Source organism: Protopterus annectens, chromosome 3.part1 (genome assembly GCF_019279795.1).
Source record: "Protopterus annectens isolate FY-2018-M chromosome 3.part1, PAN1.0, whole genome shotgun sequence".
NCBI classification, from domain to species: Eukaryota; Metazoa; Chordata; order Ceratodontiformes; family Protopteridae; genus Protopterus; species Protopterus annectens.
In genome coordinates, this window is record NC_056732.1 from 124,118,963 (window position 1) to 124,131,378 (window position 12,416).

Here is a 12,416-nt window from a genome sequence, read left to right on the forward strand (position 1 = left end):
ATGAAGGGTAAACCCACTAGAATACTGCAACACTGGAAAAGAAGGACATCAAGGCATCCTCGACATCTCCAACTTTACCCAACCTCTTGCATTTGCAATTAGGGTTGGTATTTGTTTGCCACTCTAAAGATTTCTTCTATGTTTTTCAGAATTCTTGAAATCACGCTTTGGTACACACCCAACGACATTGCAATAGAAGTCTGACTTTCTCGATTATCAAGTCTTTTAATAATGTCGACCCACTCAACTGAAGTAATAGCCTTTTTAAGAAGCTTCTTTGACATTCTTGTAATATCCTTAGATAACTCTTACTTATTAAGCAAAAGCATACAGTATCCCTTAGATAACCAAGAGACTTCCTGCTCACTTAATGATCACATAATGACACAGTACATACATGTGAATACCCCACTGTTAACAGCACGCAGCCACACTGGACTATGCAGTTATGCGGAGTAATTAATATGGCAGTGAACTATTGGGGATTTGAGACAGCTATGCATTAAAACAAAGTATGTAATTATCTGATATGCTTTAACTAACAACAGGACTGAACGGACTCTAAGGATTTAGCAGGATTATGCTTTTATCCAATATGCATTTAAATGGAGCAGACTGTAGTAAATAATGATTTATTTGCAAGCTATATACGTAGCTTTTACTTTTGTGATGCCACCATAACCCACCCCAAACAAAATAAATGTGTTCTGGTCTTGCTTCATACTTGCAAGTACAATATAATCACAGAAAATCTTACAACACAGAGGACAAAAGGATAAATTACTACCTAACCAGAAACATTTTAGTGATTTAAAGGCACCCTATGGAAATGTCGGCTGAGCGCCAACAATCCCCCCCCCAAAAAAGACCGAAACCCTAGGAGAAAAGCAAATCTCAAACACTGACCTTCTTTAAACTTCTTTTATGCAGAGGGCAAGCATGACTGCACCCTCTGATGTGGGAGACAACATTCCCCCACACTGTCCAAACTTATTTATATCAAGTCAGAGATCACCACACCTTGAAAAAAGGAAATATTCAGAGAAAAGGCCATCTCGGACTTAATATACTTATGTCCATTGTTTTCAGCAAGCCTCTGTAATTCAGGACCCTCTCTAGCATGCCCTGTCATTTCGAATGGTTACAGATTTCAAAGTACCTGATTAGACCTTGAAGTGTAAGTAAGAAACTGCAGATTCAATTACACAGCATTTGTACCTGCCTTCTGTGCTTAATTTTTTTTCTTTTTGTGTATAATTAATAATACTGCATACAACATAGCACTCCTTTACATGCATCTGCAGAGTTTTGTATTCATTCTAATTTTCACCAGTACATAAATTTAATTTACAACTGTTATGATGGATTGTTTAATCAGTACTGTAACCGTGATACAGTACAGTTCAAGGATTGATGACACGTATACTGCCTATCAAAAGGCTGATGTGCACGTCAACCAATTGATGATGATGCACATCTGTCCATCATGTCATGCAGGTGAATTCATGTCAATCATGTGTCCCTACTGGTGTAATACAATACTGGAATGTAGCAGGCACTGTGTGGTGCTGGCTACTGCGCATCTCAGGGGCTATTTCTTTTCACACAGTTCTAAGGCAAGATCTGAAAACGGGAAAACTTGGGAGTGGAAGTTTTTTTTTCATTGTGAGCTTATAAAATCGTCTTTTAAAATGGGAGAAATGTAGCATGGGACAAAAAAGCTACACTGGAGAAGAGAGAGAGAGAGCACACTAAATACAAGTTGAAATATAATAACCCTTTCGTAGGGTCAACAAGTGCAGACAAGACAAGCTCAACCTAAGTCTCTTTTGCTGACTTGTGGTATGCTTTACAAATATACCACTACAAACAATGAGGGGTAATCTATTCTATTTTAACATTTTTCTCTGAAATAGAATTTTTATGGAACATATACCCTCCTAGAGCACCGATGATAAAATAGTTTTCTGTAAAACGCTGCTTAGAAGGAAGCTCTGTAGCATAGCAATATGGCAGTATCATCTATAACTATATAATAGATTCTGCCTGCAGTTGTAAAAGCAAAGTTTACCACAACGATCACTATAAATTAAATTAACTCTAAAGAAAAAGACACACACAGTTTTTATTTACATATTACAATTTGACGGCAATGACGGCACATTAAAAAAAACCAATAAATGCAATTATTTTAAAACAGTAAATAATTCCCCATGCAGTAAGAACTATTCAGCTACTCATCAAAGTCCCTTTTAAACAAAAACTAGCTAAGACCCCTGCTTACCTTCCAAAGCAGCTCACATTCCCTCTCCTCCAAAGCCTTTTTGTGCCTAGACGTAACGGCTTTGACCTCGGACTGTACTGCTTTTGCCTTTATTTCCACTTGCTCAGCCACTGCTTGGGCTTGCTCAATACTCAGCTGTAAAGAGACACAGGGCACATATAATTAAATGAACTGATATGCTTCACCTGACACCAGACATTTCAAGCTCCCCTTCTTGCCTTTATTTAAAAAAGTATTAGCACCACAACTGTACAAAGTTACAGTAAATTACAAACATCAAAATGCAAACACAGAAATATTCTGGTTTTAAGAAATCAGATTTACTGATAGATCTCTAAGAAAATATTTCTAAAGCAGCTTTGTCTCTACAATGCACTTCTATCTACTAAGAGGTCTCAAATCCTTTATCATTGTGAGCTTATTTATAATCCACTGTTGTAGAATTAATTTACCACCACTACCAAAAGAGGATTGTTTCTTCGGGTTAGTCAAAATAGCACACACAAATAAAACCAAAAATACAAGCTATTTTCCATGCAGGTACTTTTAAAAAACTGAAATGACAATTGGTACTCAAGTGTTAACTCTGTGGGAGATGTGAGCCTGTATACATCATCACCTAATGTTACATCTTTTTATTTAAAGCTTGGCAAATAATGTGCATCTTAAATGGTTGTTCCTGATGCCATAAATATAACTGTAAACAAAAAGAATTCACATTATTATGGAGTAATTAGCATTGGGCGGCCACGGTGGTGCAGCAGTTAGCGTTGCCGCCTCACAGCAAGAGGTTCTCCAGTTTGATCCGTGGTTGGGGTGCCTTCTGTGCAGAGTCTGCATGTCCTCCCTGTGGTCGCGTGGGTTTCCTCCAGGTGCTCCGGTTTCCTCCCACATCTCAAAGACATGCTGTAGGTGGACTGGACACTCTAAATTGGCCCTAGGTTTGAGTGCGTGCATGTGTGTGCCTTCTGTGGAAGGTCGGGTGCCGGGCTGGCAACTTGACATGGTAAAACTCCACTGCCAATCATGAGCAGACAGGTGATCCACTGTGGCGACCCCTAACCAGGAAAAGCCGAAAGAAGAAGAAGAAGAAGATGGAGTAATTAGTATTATTTAGTGCTGGTTAAGCAAATCTCAAGAGGCCTTTCATTTATAGGAGACCTAAGGTAGTATCTGTGCTAACTAAAAGAAATGTGGCTAAGATACTTGTGAAATTTCCCCATTTTTTTTTTTAATAAGTATACATGGTCTTTAACATCCACCTCTCCACAGATGGACAGACAGCCAGTTTTAACAACTCACATGAAAGATGACACTTAAGGAGCACAGCAATTACTTAAGCTGCACTGCAGTGTCAGTAACGGAACATGAAGCCAAGCAAGTGATGCAGGTATAGAAAAATCAACCTGATATTCATGAATAAAATTTAAAGGTAAGTATGTTTGTACCTCTCAACCTGTTAATGCAAGAATTCTGGGCAAAGGACCAAACTCAGAGACAATTTAACTATATAACCAAATGCTGTTGGAAGATTGCAGGGAAACAGCACTCAAACTAATTAAAGTAAAATAACTTTAGTCATGACACAAATTAACATTATTTTAACTTTGAAATCTGGACAAATCTAGGAAGGGGTATGCTATTACTCAGAATGATAGGCATAATAATGAATATATAACCTAACTCAATGAAAACGTAATTATTTTAAATGGCTTAGTATTTTTATGTATTATTTGATATATGTAATGGTTTACTAATTCAAGTTATGAACTGTTATTTAAAAGTTATGGAAAGATATAATTTATATATACTTTTAAGGAAAAATATAGTAATTACGTTAGTTAATTTGTTGATTAGTAAATTAAGGGAGGTATTTATATAAGCTGTAGATGGGAAGTCTCTTGTTCTGATGACGATTACTGTTAAGTGAATGAAAGCGCTTAACCTTTACTTTAGGTGTCGTGATTAAAGTTATTTTACTTTATTTTAATTAGTTCAAGTGTGTTTCCCTGCTATCTTCCAACAGTGTTTGGTTATACTGTTGAGTTCTGGTTTACACTGTTAACGCTGCTTTACAGGTTAGAGACATTTTAAAATATTGCTCTTACATACTGCAAAGTTTTGCATTAGATTGCATTTTTTGAAGGAGATGAAGTCCGACACCCAAATGTCAGTCATTATTAAATTACTTTAATCCACAATGAAATGCCATAAAATCACAAATTATATTAAGAAAAGACCACAAATATGAGGCAAAAATGAGGACAATCTGTAAGACTCTGGGCAGCTGAGAGGTATGAGTATGCTACCTACTGCACCACCATAGGGAGGAGGTGCCATGACAGAGATAAACAAAAGTGCAACAGTGTAGGGTAAACGCATTCTTCTGTACGGACTGTAAACTAACTGGGGATGACAAGAAACACACTTCACCCACAAGGGAACTGGATTCCTGTTAAGTGCTTATAACAGTACATTAATGAGCACTTCAGTATGCCATGAAAACTGAGTGGCATGATAAAACAGGTATAAACGAGTCAATAGTAAAGGCCCACTGTCTGAAAAATGTTTCTAACCATTCAAGAACTCAAAGTCAGTAATGAAGTGAGCAGTGAAATACAGAGCAAAATAGGACAGTACACTATCGCAAAAACAGACATGAAATAAAAGTGCCTTGTCAGTTTTACATGGTTGCAGACACTAGGTGAGGTACACAACAGTTAAGGACCCAAAGAGCATGAACTGCTCTAGAGTATGTCACAACAATCACAATCATTACTTGCCAGTACAGTTCTACGAAAACTTACTATAAACAATGAACTTTGAAAATAACTAGTTCACGGTTCACTAATGCTGTCAGAAAGGGCACATTCTGCCAGTATATCAAAGCTTAGATGCTCCTCCTTCATGCACGATATACCCAACCTTAGACCTAGGCAGAGGTTCTATATGCTGGCATTTAAGAGAGACACTAGCATGAAAACCACAGAGCTTCCTCCACATATACACTGAGGCTTGCTACAAAGGATACTCAGGCAGGTCCAGTAGCCCTTAAAGCATGGTTTTGACAAATCCTATCCTGGGGCTCTACAGAAGGGATCAGTTTTGTATTGCTTGTTGAAGGTGTGAATGGAAGACTAAATAACTGTCTCTAAGACAGATTTGGAGGCAATCACTTTGAAAAAAAAGGGCATCTGAAGAAGCCATAACCCTCATAGAATGGGTTTTAATATGCCCTTAGAAGGATTTTCCATGGAAAGAACAAAAGGAAATTGCAAGAGAAATCCATCTGAAAATTTTCTGCTTGGATACTGGAAAATCTTGCTTTTTACCCTCAAATGAAGGAAATCAGATTTTCAAATTTCTTTAGTTTTGCCCAAGTAAACTTCTAGTTGCTCATACACATTTAGCAAATGGAGTATTTTCTCCCTTATTTTGAAGGTTAGGAAAAATGCAGAAAGGTGAACGCATTTTTTCTACACACATTTCAGTAACCCTTACACATAAAGGACAGCTTAGTGTTCTAAGACACACCCGTGTCATGGAAAACCAAAAAGAGGTGGAAGTAACATAAGGGCTTGTAACTCAGAACATTTCTTTTTTAGATGTTAAGGCTACCAAAACTGTTTCCCATATACAGTATTTTAAGGATGCAGAAGAAGCAGGTTCAAAAGATGGTAAAGTTAATTTCTCAAGAATGTAATTCATGTACCAGGGAGGAGGAATAGATTTTTGTGTAAAGTTCAAGACACCTTTAAAGAACTGCTTGAGCTCAAAGCATGAAGAATTGGGTGGATCCATCAGTAGACAAGCTGAAATGGCTGACAAAGGTACTTTAACAGAAATATACACCAAGCCAGAACTGAGCAACTCACAGTCTTGAGGACAAAGTATCCCTCTCAATAGGGATACAGCCCTCCTTTTCTTGTACCAAAAAGAAATAAAATATTTTATATTTTGAAATATATGACTTTCTAGTTGCAGGTTTTCCAGCCTCCTTTATTACATGTTGCATGTCCTCAAAATAAAAATGCCTACAATTAAAAGCCTATCATCCTCACCTCAAGCCTGACTGTCTTCAGATTTGGATGAATTAGAGAGCCACTATGCTGTGTGAGCACTGTGGAGTGATATGTGGTGACTGCCTATGGTTAAGTATAAGAGAGGGGAGAGCCAATGGTGCATTGGCCAAAAAGTGGGGGTGTCACCAAAAGAATTTTGGGACTGCCCTTCTGAATCTTCAAGACCTTGTGAATGAGAAGAAAGGGAGGGAGATATATATGAATTCCCTTTCCATAAGAAAGGGAAGGCAGCCATTCTCCAGATGTCCTTGCTAGAAATCCCTGAGCAAAATATTCTGAGCTGGCTGTTCAAAGTGTAGGCAAAAAGATCGGTCTCAGAAGTACCCCACTGACAGATAATCTGAAGTAAATACCTCTCAGTTCAACATCCACTCATGACAGTTTGCCCTGGATCTGATCAGGTAGTCTACCAAGCTATTCTGCTCTGAAGGAATGTAAACTTTATGGAGGAAGAGAGTGAGATGAAAAAAAGAAGTTATGTACCTACCATAACATTCCTTGTTAGTTGTCCTTCATCTCGTCTTCCTTCTTGCTGCATGGGTTCGGAGCCAATCCTCGGCTCTGACTCAGCCACTTTCTATAGCTCGAGAGCTCTTTACTGGCTCGAGGCTACCCCTTATCCCAGAATGCCCAGCATCAGCTACCCAGATCTCATTTGAGATAGCTCACACTAGACATAATCATAGAAGATAATCCATTTTATTAAACCTGGATATACAGTAAATTGTCACGGTTTAATTGGGAAGCAACTAATAACAAAACAAGTTAGCCAGTGAAACCACTGAAAAAACTCTTCTCAATCCTCGAGGAAGGGGGAAAGAGGGAGGGAGGGACGCAAGAAGGAAGGCGAGATAAAGGACAACTAACATGGAACATTATGGTAGTACAGAACTTCTTTATGTTAAGTTGTCCAATCTCGCCTTCATTCTTGCTGGATGGGACAGCGTCCCTAGCACCTCAATCCTGGGTGGCTCATTGGAAAGTACAGTTGTGCACACTTACCATAAATGTAGATGTTCGAGTGTATTCACACTGTTGCATTCATTGCATTTGGGTTATCTGCTTGCAGGTAGCCCTCAGTCGGAATGATTAACAAAGTCTTGGGTCCTACATCGGTTGCTGTTTCTTCTTCTGTGTCATCAGGGGTATAAAACATGCAGCCGAAGTCATAAACATGCAGCCGAAGTCATTACATCAGTTTTTCTTGTCCCAGATGTCAGGTGCCCCCCTAATGGGAAGCAATTAAATCTATAAATATACAAGGTTATACTTCAAACAAAAAAGCAAATACACCAAAAAGCTTTTAAGCATTGAAAAGGAGAGAAGAGGTATAGCCAAACGAAGTCAGGGGGCTGGAGGGAGGGTAACCAGGACTGCAACAGTGAAAACACTTGAACATCTATATTTATGGTAAGTGTACACAACTGTACTATGTTTTTTGTGTTTCACTGTTGCAGTCATTACATTTGGGTAGATTCCCAAAGCTACGGATGGGAGGAGGAATTTAGACAGCATTAGGACCAGCTATAATGCCCTGCAAAACTGCAGTGGCAAAGCCAACTCTGGATTTAGAAAAAAATGGCAAATGGTGATGCTTGGTGAAATTATGTACAGAACTCCAGGTAGCAGCTTCTAGGATATCCCTGGTAGGTACGCCTCTGAGAAAGGCTGCAGAGGTAGATGCAGCCTGGTTGAGTGGGATCTGATCCCCTGTGAGATAGACTTTCCATGGTGCTTATAGCAGAAGTGAATGCAATGGCCTATCCATTTGGAGATGGTTCGCTTTGAAATAGCCTTCCCCTCTGCCCCTGCTACCAGCAGTTGTTCAAATTTCTTTTGAGGTTTAGACCTGTCCAAGTAGAAACTAAGTTGTCTGTGATCATCTAAGGAGTGCAGTATCCGTTCCCCTTTGTTTTGTGGATTAGGAAAGAAGGTAGGCAAATTAATGGACTGATTAAAGGCCACACTGGATACCACCTTTGGGATGAAAGAGGGACTGGTCCTGAGGGACACCCTGTCCGCATGAAAGATGATGAAAGGCTCCACTGCCATAAGGGCCTGTAATTCAGATACCCTTCTTGCTGAAGAGATGGCTAAAAGGGAAGCTGTTTTCCAAAAAAGGAATTTTAAGTCTGAGTAGCAGCTGGCTTGAAAGGAGGAAGGGTGAGTTTCTCCGATACAAAGTTAAGGTCCTAGGCTGGAGTTGGAGCTCTCCTGGGTGGTCTTAAATTTGTGGCCCCTCTGAGGAACTGCTTGAGCAGTGGAACAGAGAAGAGGGGAGGTTCTGTGTTATAATGAGCTAAAATGGCTGAGGCATTTTTATTGAGGAAAAAGACAGGCCCTTGTGAAGCATCTCAGTTAAGTATTGCAAAATATGTGGTAAATTGGGCACTGCTGTGCTCATCCCTTGAGATTGGTTCCAGGCACAGAATCTTTTCCATTTTTCAGCATAAAATTTTCTAGTACTAGGCCCTCCTTGCCTCTAAAATGAAATCCATCACTGGTTTACTGAGGGATGGTAAAGGAGAGCTTAGGTAATTAGCCAGGCTGCTAGGTTCAGTGTTTGAAGCTGAGGGTCCAGAATCTGGTTCTCCTACTGAGACAGCAGGGTAGGAGTCTAAGGCAGGTGCCATGGGGCCAAAAGTGACACACTGTGCAGGAGGGGGTACCAGTGTTGGCGTGGCCAGGCTGGTGCAATCAAAATCATCCTTGGTTTGTCTTGTTTGAACTTTAGTAGCACTTTGGAGAGCAGAGGCAGAGGAGGAAAGGCATAAACTGATAGGTTTTTCCAGCTGAAGGACAGAGCATCCACTTTCCAAGCTTGTCCATGGGGAGTCCTTGCACAAAAGGTTTCCAATTGATAGTTCTGGGGGGAGGCAAACAGGTCTATATCTGGGCTCCCCCATTTGCTTGTCAACATGTTGAAAATCCTTGATTCCAGTTTCCACTCACCTGGGTCCATGAGGGTTCTGCTTAGTCGTTCTGCCAGTGTATTTAGTTTTCCTGGCAGGAATTGAGCTTGTAGATGTTCTTGGTAGTTCAAGGCTGTGTTCCACAATACCATGGCAAGTCTGCAGAGAGGGTAAGAATATGTACCCCCCCCCTGCTTGTTTATGTACCACATAAAGTATAGTTTTGTACCTACCATAAATGTAGATGTTCGAGTGTCTTCACTGCTGCAGTCATTACACTTGGGCTATCCTGCCGTCAGGCAGGCCCGCAGTCGGCCAGAGTTCCAATGTCTTGGTCTGGTGTCGGTTGCTGTCGCTTCCTCCCCGACGTCAGTGCGCCAGGGGTATATAAGATGCATCCAACGCCATTTTCTTCAGTTTTTCTTGGCCCAGATGTCAGGTGCCCCCAAAAATGTTAAGCAATACATATTGCTAATAAAACATAAAATAATGTAAAAACAAAACCTTCAGTAACCAGAAAATACACCACATAGGTAGTATAGGGTTCAGAAGTATAGATAAGTCCCAGCTAAGAAAGAGGGGATGGCGGGTGGGTAACCTGGACTGCAGCAGTGAAGACACTCGAACATCTACATTTATGGTAGGTACAAAACTGTACTATGTTCATCGTGTTTCACTGCTGCAGTCATTACACTTGGGTTGAATCCCAAAGCTGAGTTAGGGTGGCTGGTTCTATAGAGGATTTGGTGTGGCTATGAGGCCCTGCAGCACTGCAGTGGCGAAGCCAGCTCTGGATCTAGAATACAGAGGCAAACGGTAATGCTTGGTAAAGGTGTGCACTGAACTCCAAGTTGCAGCTTCCAAGATACCTTTGGTAGGTACTCCTCTAAGGTAGGCAGCAGAAGTGGCAGTTGCCCTGGTGGAATGTGGTCTAATGTTACTAGGTACAGGCTTCCCATGCTGTGTGTAGCAGAACCGGATACAGTGTCCTATCCACTTTGAAATGGTCTGCTTTGAAATAGCCTTTCCCTGTGATCCTGCAGCATATGCTACAAACAATTGAACAGTTTTTCTGAAAGCTTTTGTTTTGTCCAAGTAGAAACGTAATCGTCTGTGAATGTCCAAGGAATGAAGAAGTCTCTCCTCTTTATTCTGGGGATTTGGATAAAAAGTTGGCAAGTGGATAGTTTGGTTAAGAGCCACACGGGATACCACCTTAGTCTTAAATTAAGGGTTTGCTCTTAAAGAAACCCTGTCTTGATGAAAAATGATGAAAGGCTCCACTGCCATTAGTGCCTGTAATGACTCTTCGTGCTGAGGTTACTGCCAGAAGCAGAGCTGTTTTCCATGATACATATTTTAATTCTGCTGAATCGGCTGGTTCAAAATGAGGTAAAGTGAGTTTTTCCAAGACAAAATTGAGGTCCCAAGTAGGTGTTGGTGCTCTCCGGGGCGGTCTTATGTTTTTAGCCCCTCTGAGGTACTGCTTAAGCAATGGATGAGAGAAAATAGGAAGATCTGTGTTGTAATGAGCCGAGATGGCAGAGGCATGGATCTTAATGGATGAGAAGGATAGTCCTTTGTCCAACATCTCAGTTAAGTATTGTAGAATCTGAGGAATGTTTGGGACAAGAGGGTCAAGGCTTTGAGCCTGGTTCCAGGCACAGAATCTCTTCCACTTTTCTGAATAAGATTTCCTGGTGCTAGGCCTCCTGGCCTCCAAAATGACATCCATAACAGCTTTAGAGAGAGAGGTTGTCTGTTTGACTAATGACTCTGCCATGCAGCCAGGTTTAAGGTTTTGAGCTGACTGTGCAGGATCTGATTGTGTTGTTGACTCAGGTGTGGAATCCAAGGTAAAATCCATGGTGGTCCTTGAGCTAAGTTTTTAAGATTGGGTACCAGTGCTGGCGTGGCCAGTCTGGAGCAATCAGGATCATCTGCAGTTTTTCTTGTCTGGCTTTTAGGAGTATCTTTGAAAGTAGAGGCAGTGGTGGGAAGGCATAAACTTTTAGGTTTTTCCAGCTGAACGAAAGAGCATCCATTTTCCATGCTTGTGTGTGATAAGTCCTTGTGCAGAATTTTTGGAGCTAGCAATTCAGTGGGGAGGCAAAAAGATCTATGTCTGGGCACCCCCATTTTTGCATTATCATGCTGAAGACTTGTGGATATAGTTTCCAATCTTGAGGATCCATTATGTTTCTGCTTAAGTCGTCTGCCAGAGTATTTTTCTTTCCTGGCAGGAATTGTGCTTGCAGATGAACTTGATAAGTTAGAGCTGTGTTCCACAAGGTCATGGCTTGTCTGCATAGGGGGTAAGAATGAGTGCCCCCTTGCTTGTTTATGTACCACAACACTGTGGTGTTGTCTGTCTTTAATAATAATTGCCCTGGATGCAGAAGGTCCTTGAAAGCTGTTGGGGCATTTTGTACAGCCAACATCTCTTTTTGATTGATGTGAAGATGCATTTGGTCTGTGGCCCACTTGCCCTGAATACATTTTCCTGCCATGTGTGCTCCCCAGGCGTAATCCGAAGCATCTGTTGTTAAAGTCTGCCTGGCTGTGGGTACAGTGAAAGGCTGACCCTTGTTAAGGTGACATGCTGGTGCCCACTATCGAAACTCCTGTTGTAGGCAGGGAATTAGTGGTATTGCTGTTTCCAAACTGTGAGAGTGTTGAGTCCATACACTTTTTAGGTACCATTGTAATTTCCTCACATGCAGTCTGGCATATGGAATTAGCAGGATGCCATGAATCCCAAGGCCTGCAGAATTTTACTTGCAGGGAGTTGGGACTTTGTTGCCATCAATTGAAAATACTGAGTCAGTTGTCCTTGTTTGTCTGGCGTGAGATAAGCCATCTGGGCCGTTGTGTTCAAGCTGGCACCCAGGAATATTATTTCTTGTGAGAGCAATAGTTTTGACTTCTTTTCGTTTACTGTGTACCCTAGGCAAATTAGCAACTTTTTTTTTACAAATGCCAGATGCTTTAGAAGAATGTCCTTGCTCTCTGCTTGAATAAGGTAGTCGTCCAGGTATGGATATATTTGAATTCCCTTTTGTCTGCAAAATGCAATTACTGGTGCCAGGCACTTTGTGAAAACCCTGGGCGCAGTAGATAAACCAAAGGGCAGTGCAG

General features: G+C 40.9%; 1 protein-coding gene across 1 annotated transcript in view; it reads right to left on the minus strand.

Moving 5' to 3' along the window:
* The window catches only part of TRIM71 (tripartite motif containing 71), a 1,372,825-nt gene that overhangs the window by 222,561 nt on the left and 1,137,848 nt on the right, over positions 1-12,416 (minus strand). Inside the window, exon 3 of the mRNA XM_044066644.1 lies at positions 2,285-2,419. Coding sequence (XP_043922579.1) covers positions 2,285-2,419 — 135 coding nt within the window. The remainder of the gene's footprint in view (positions 1-2,284; positions 2,420-12,416) is intronic.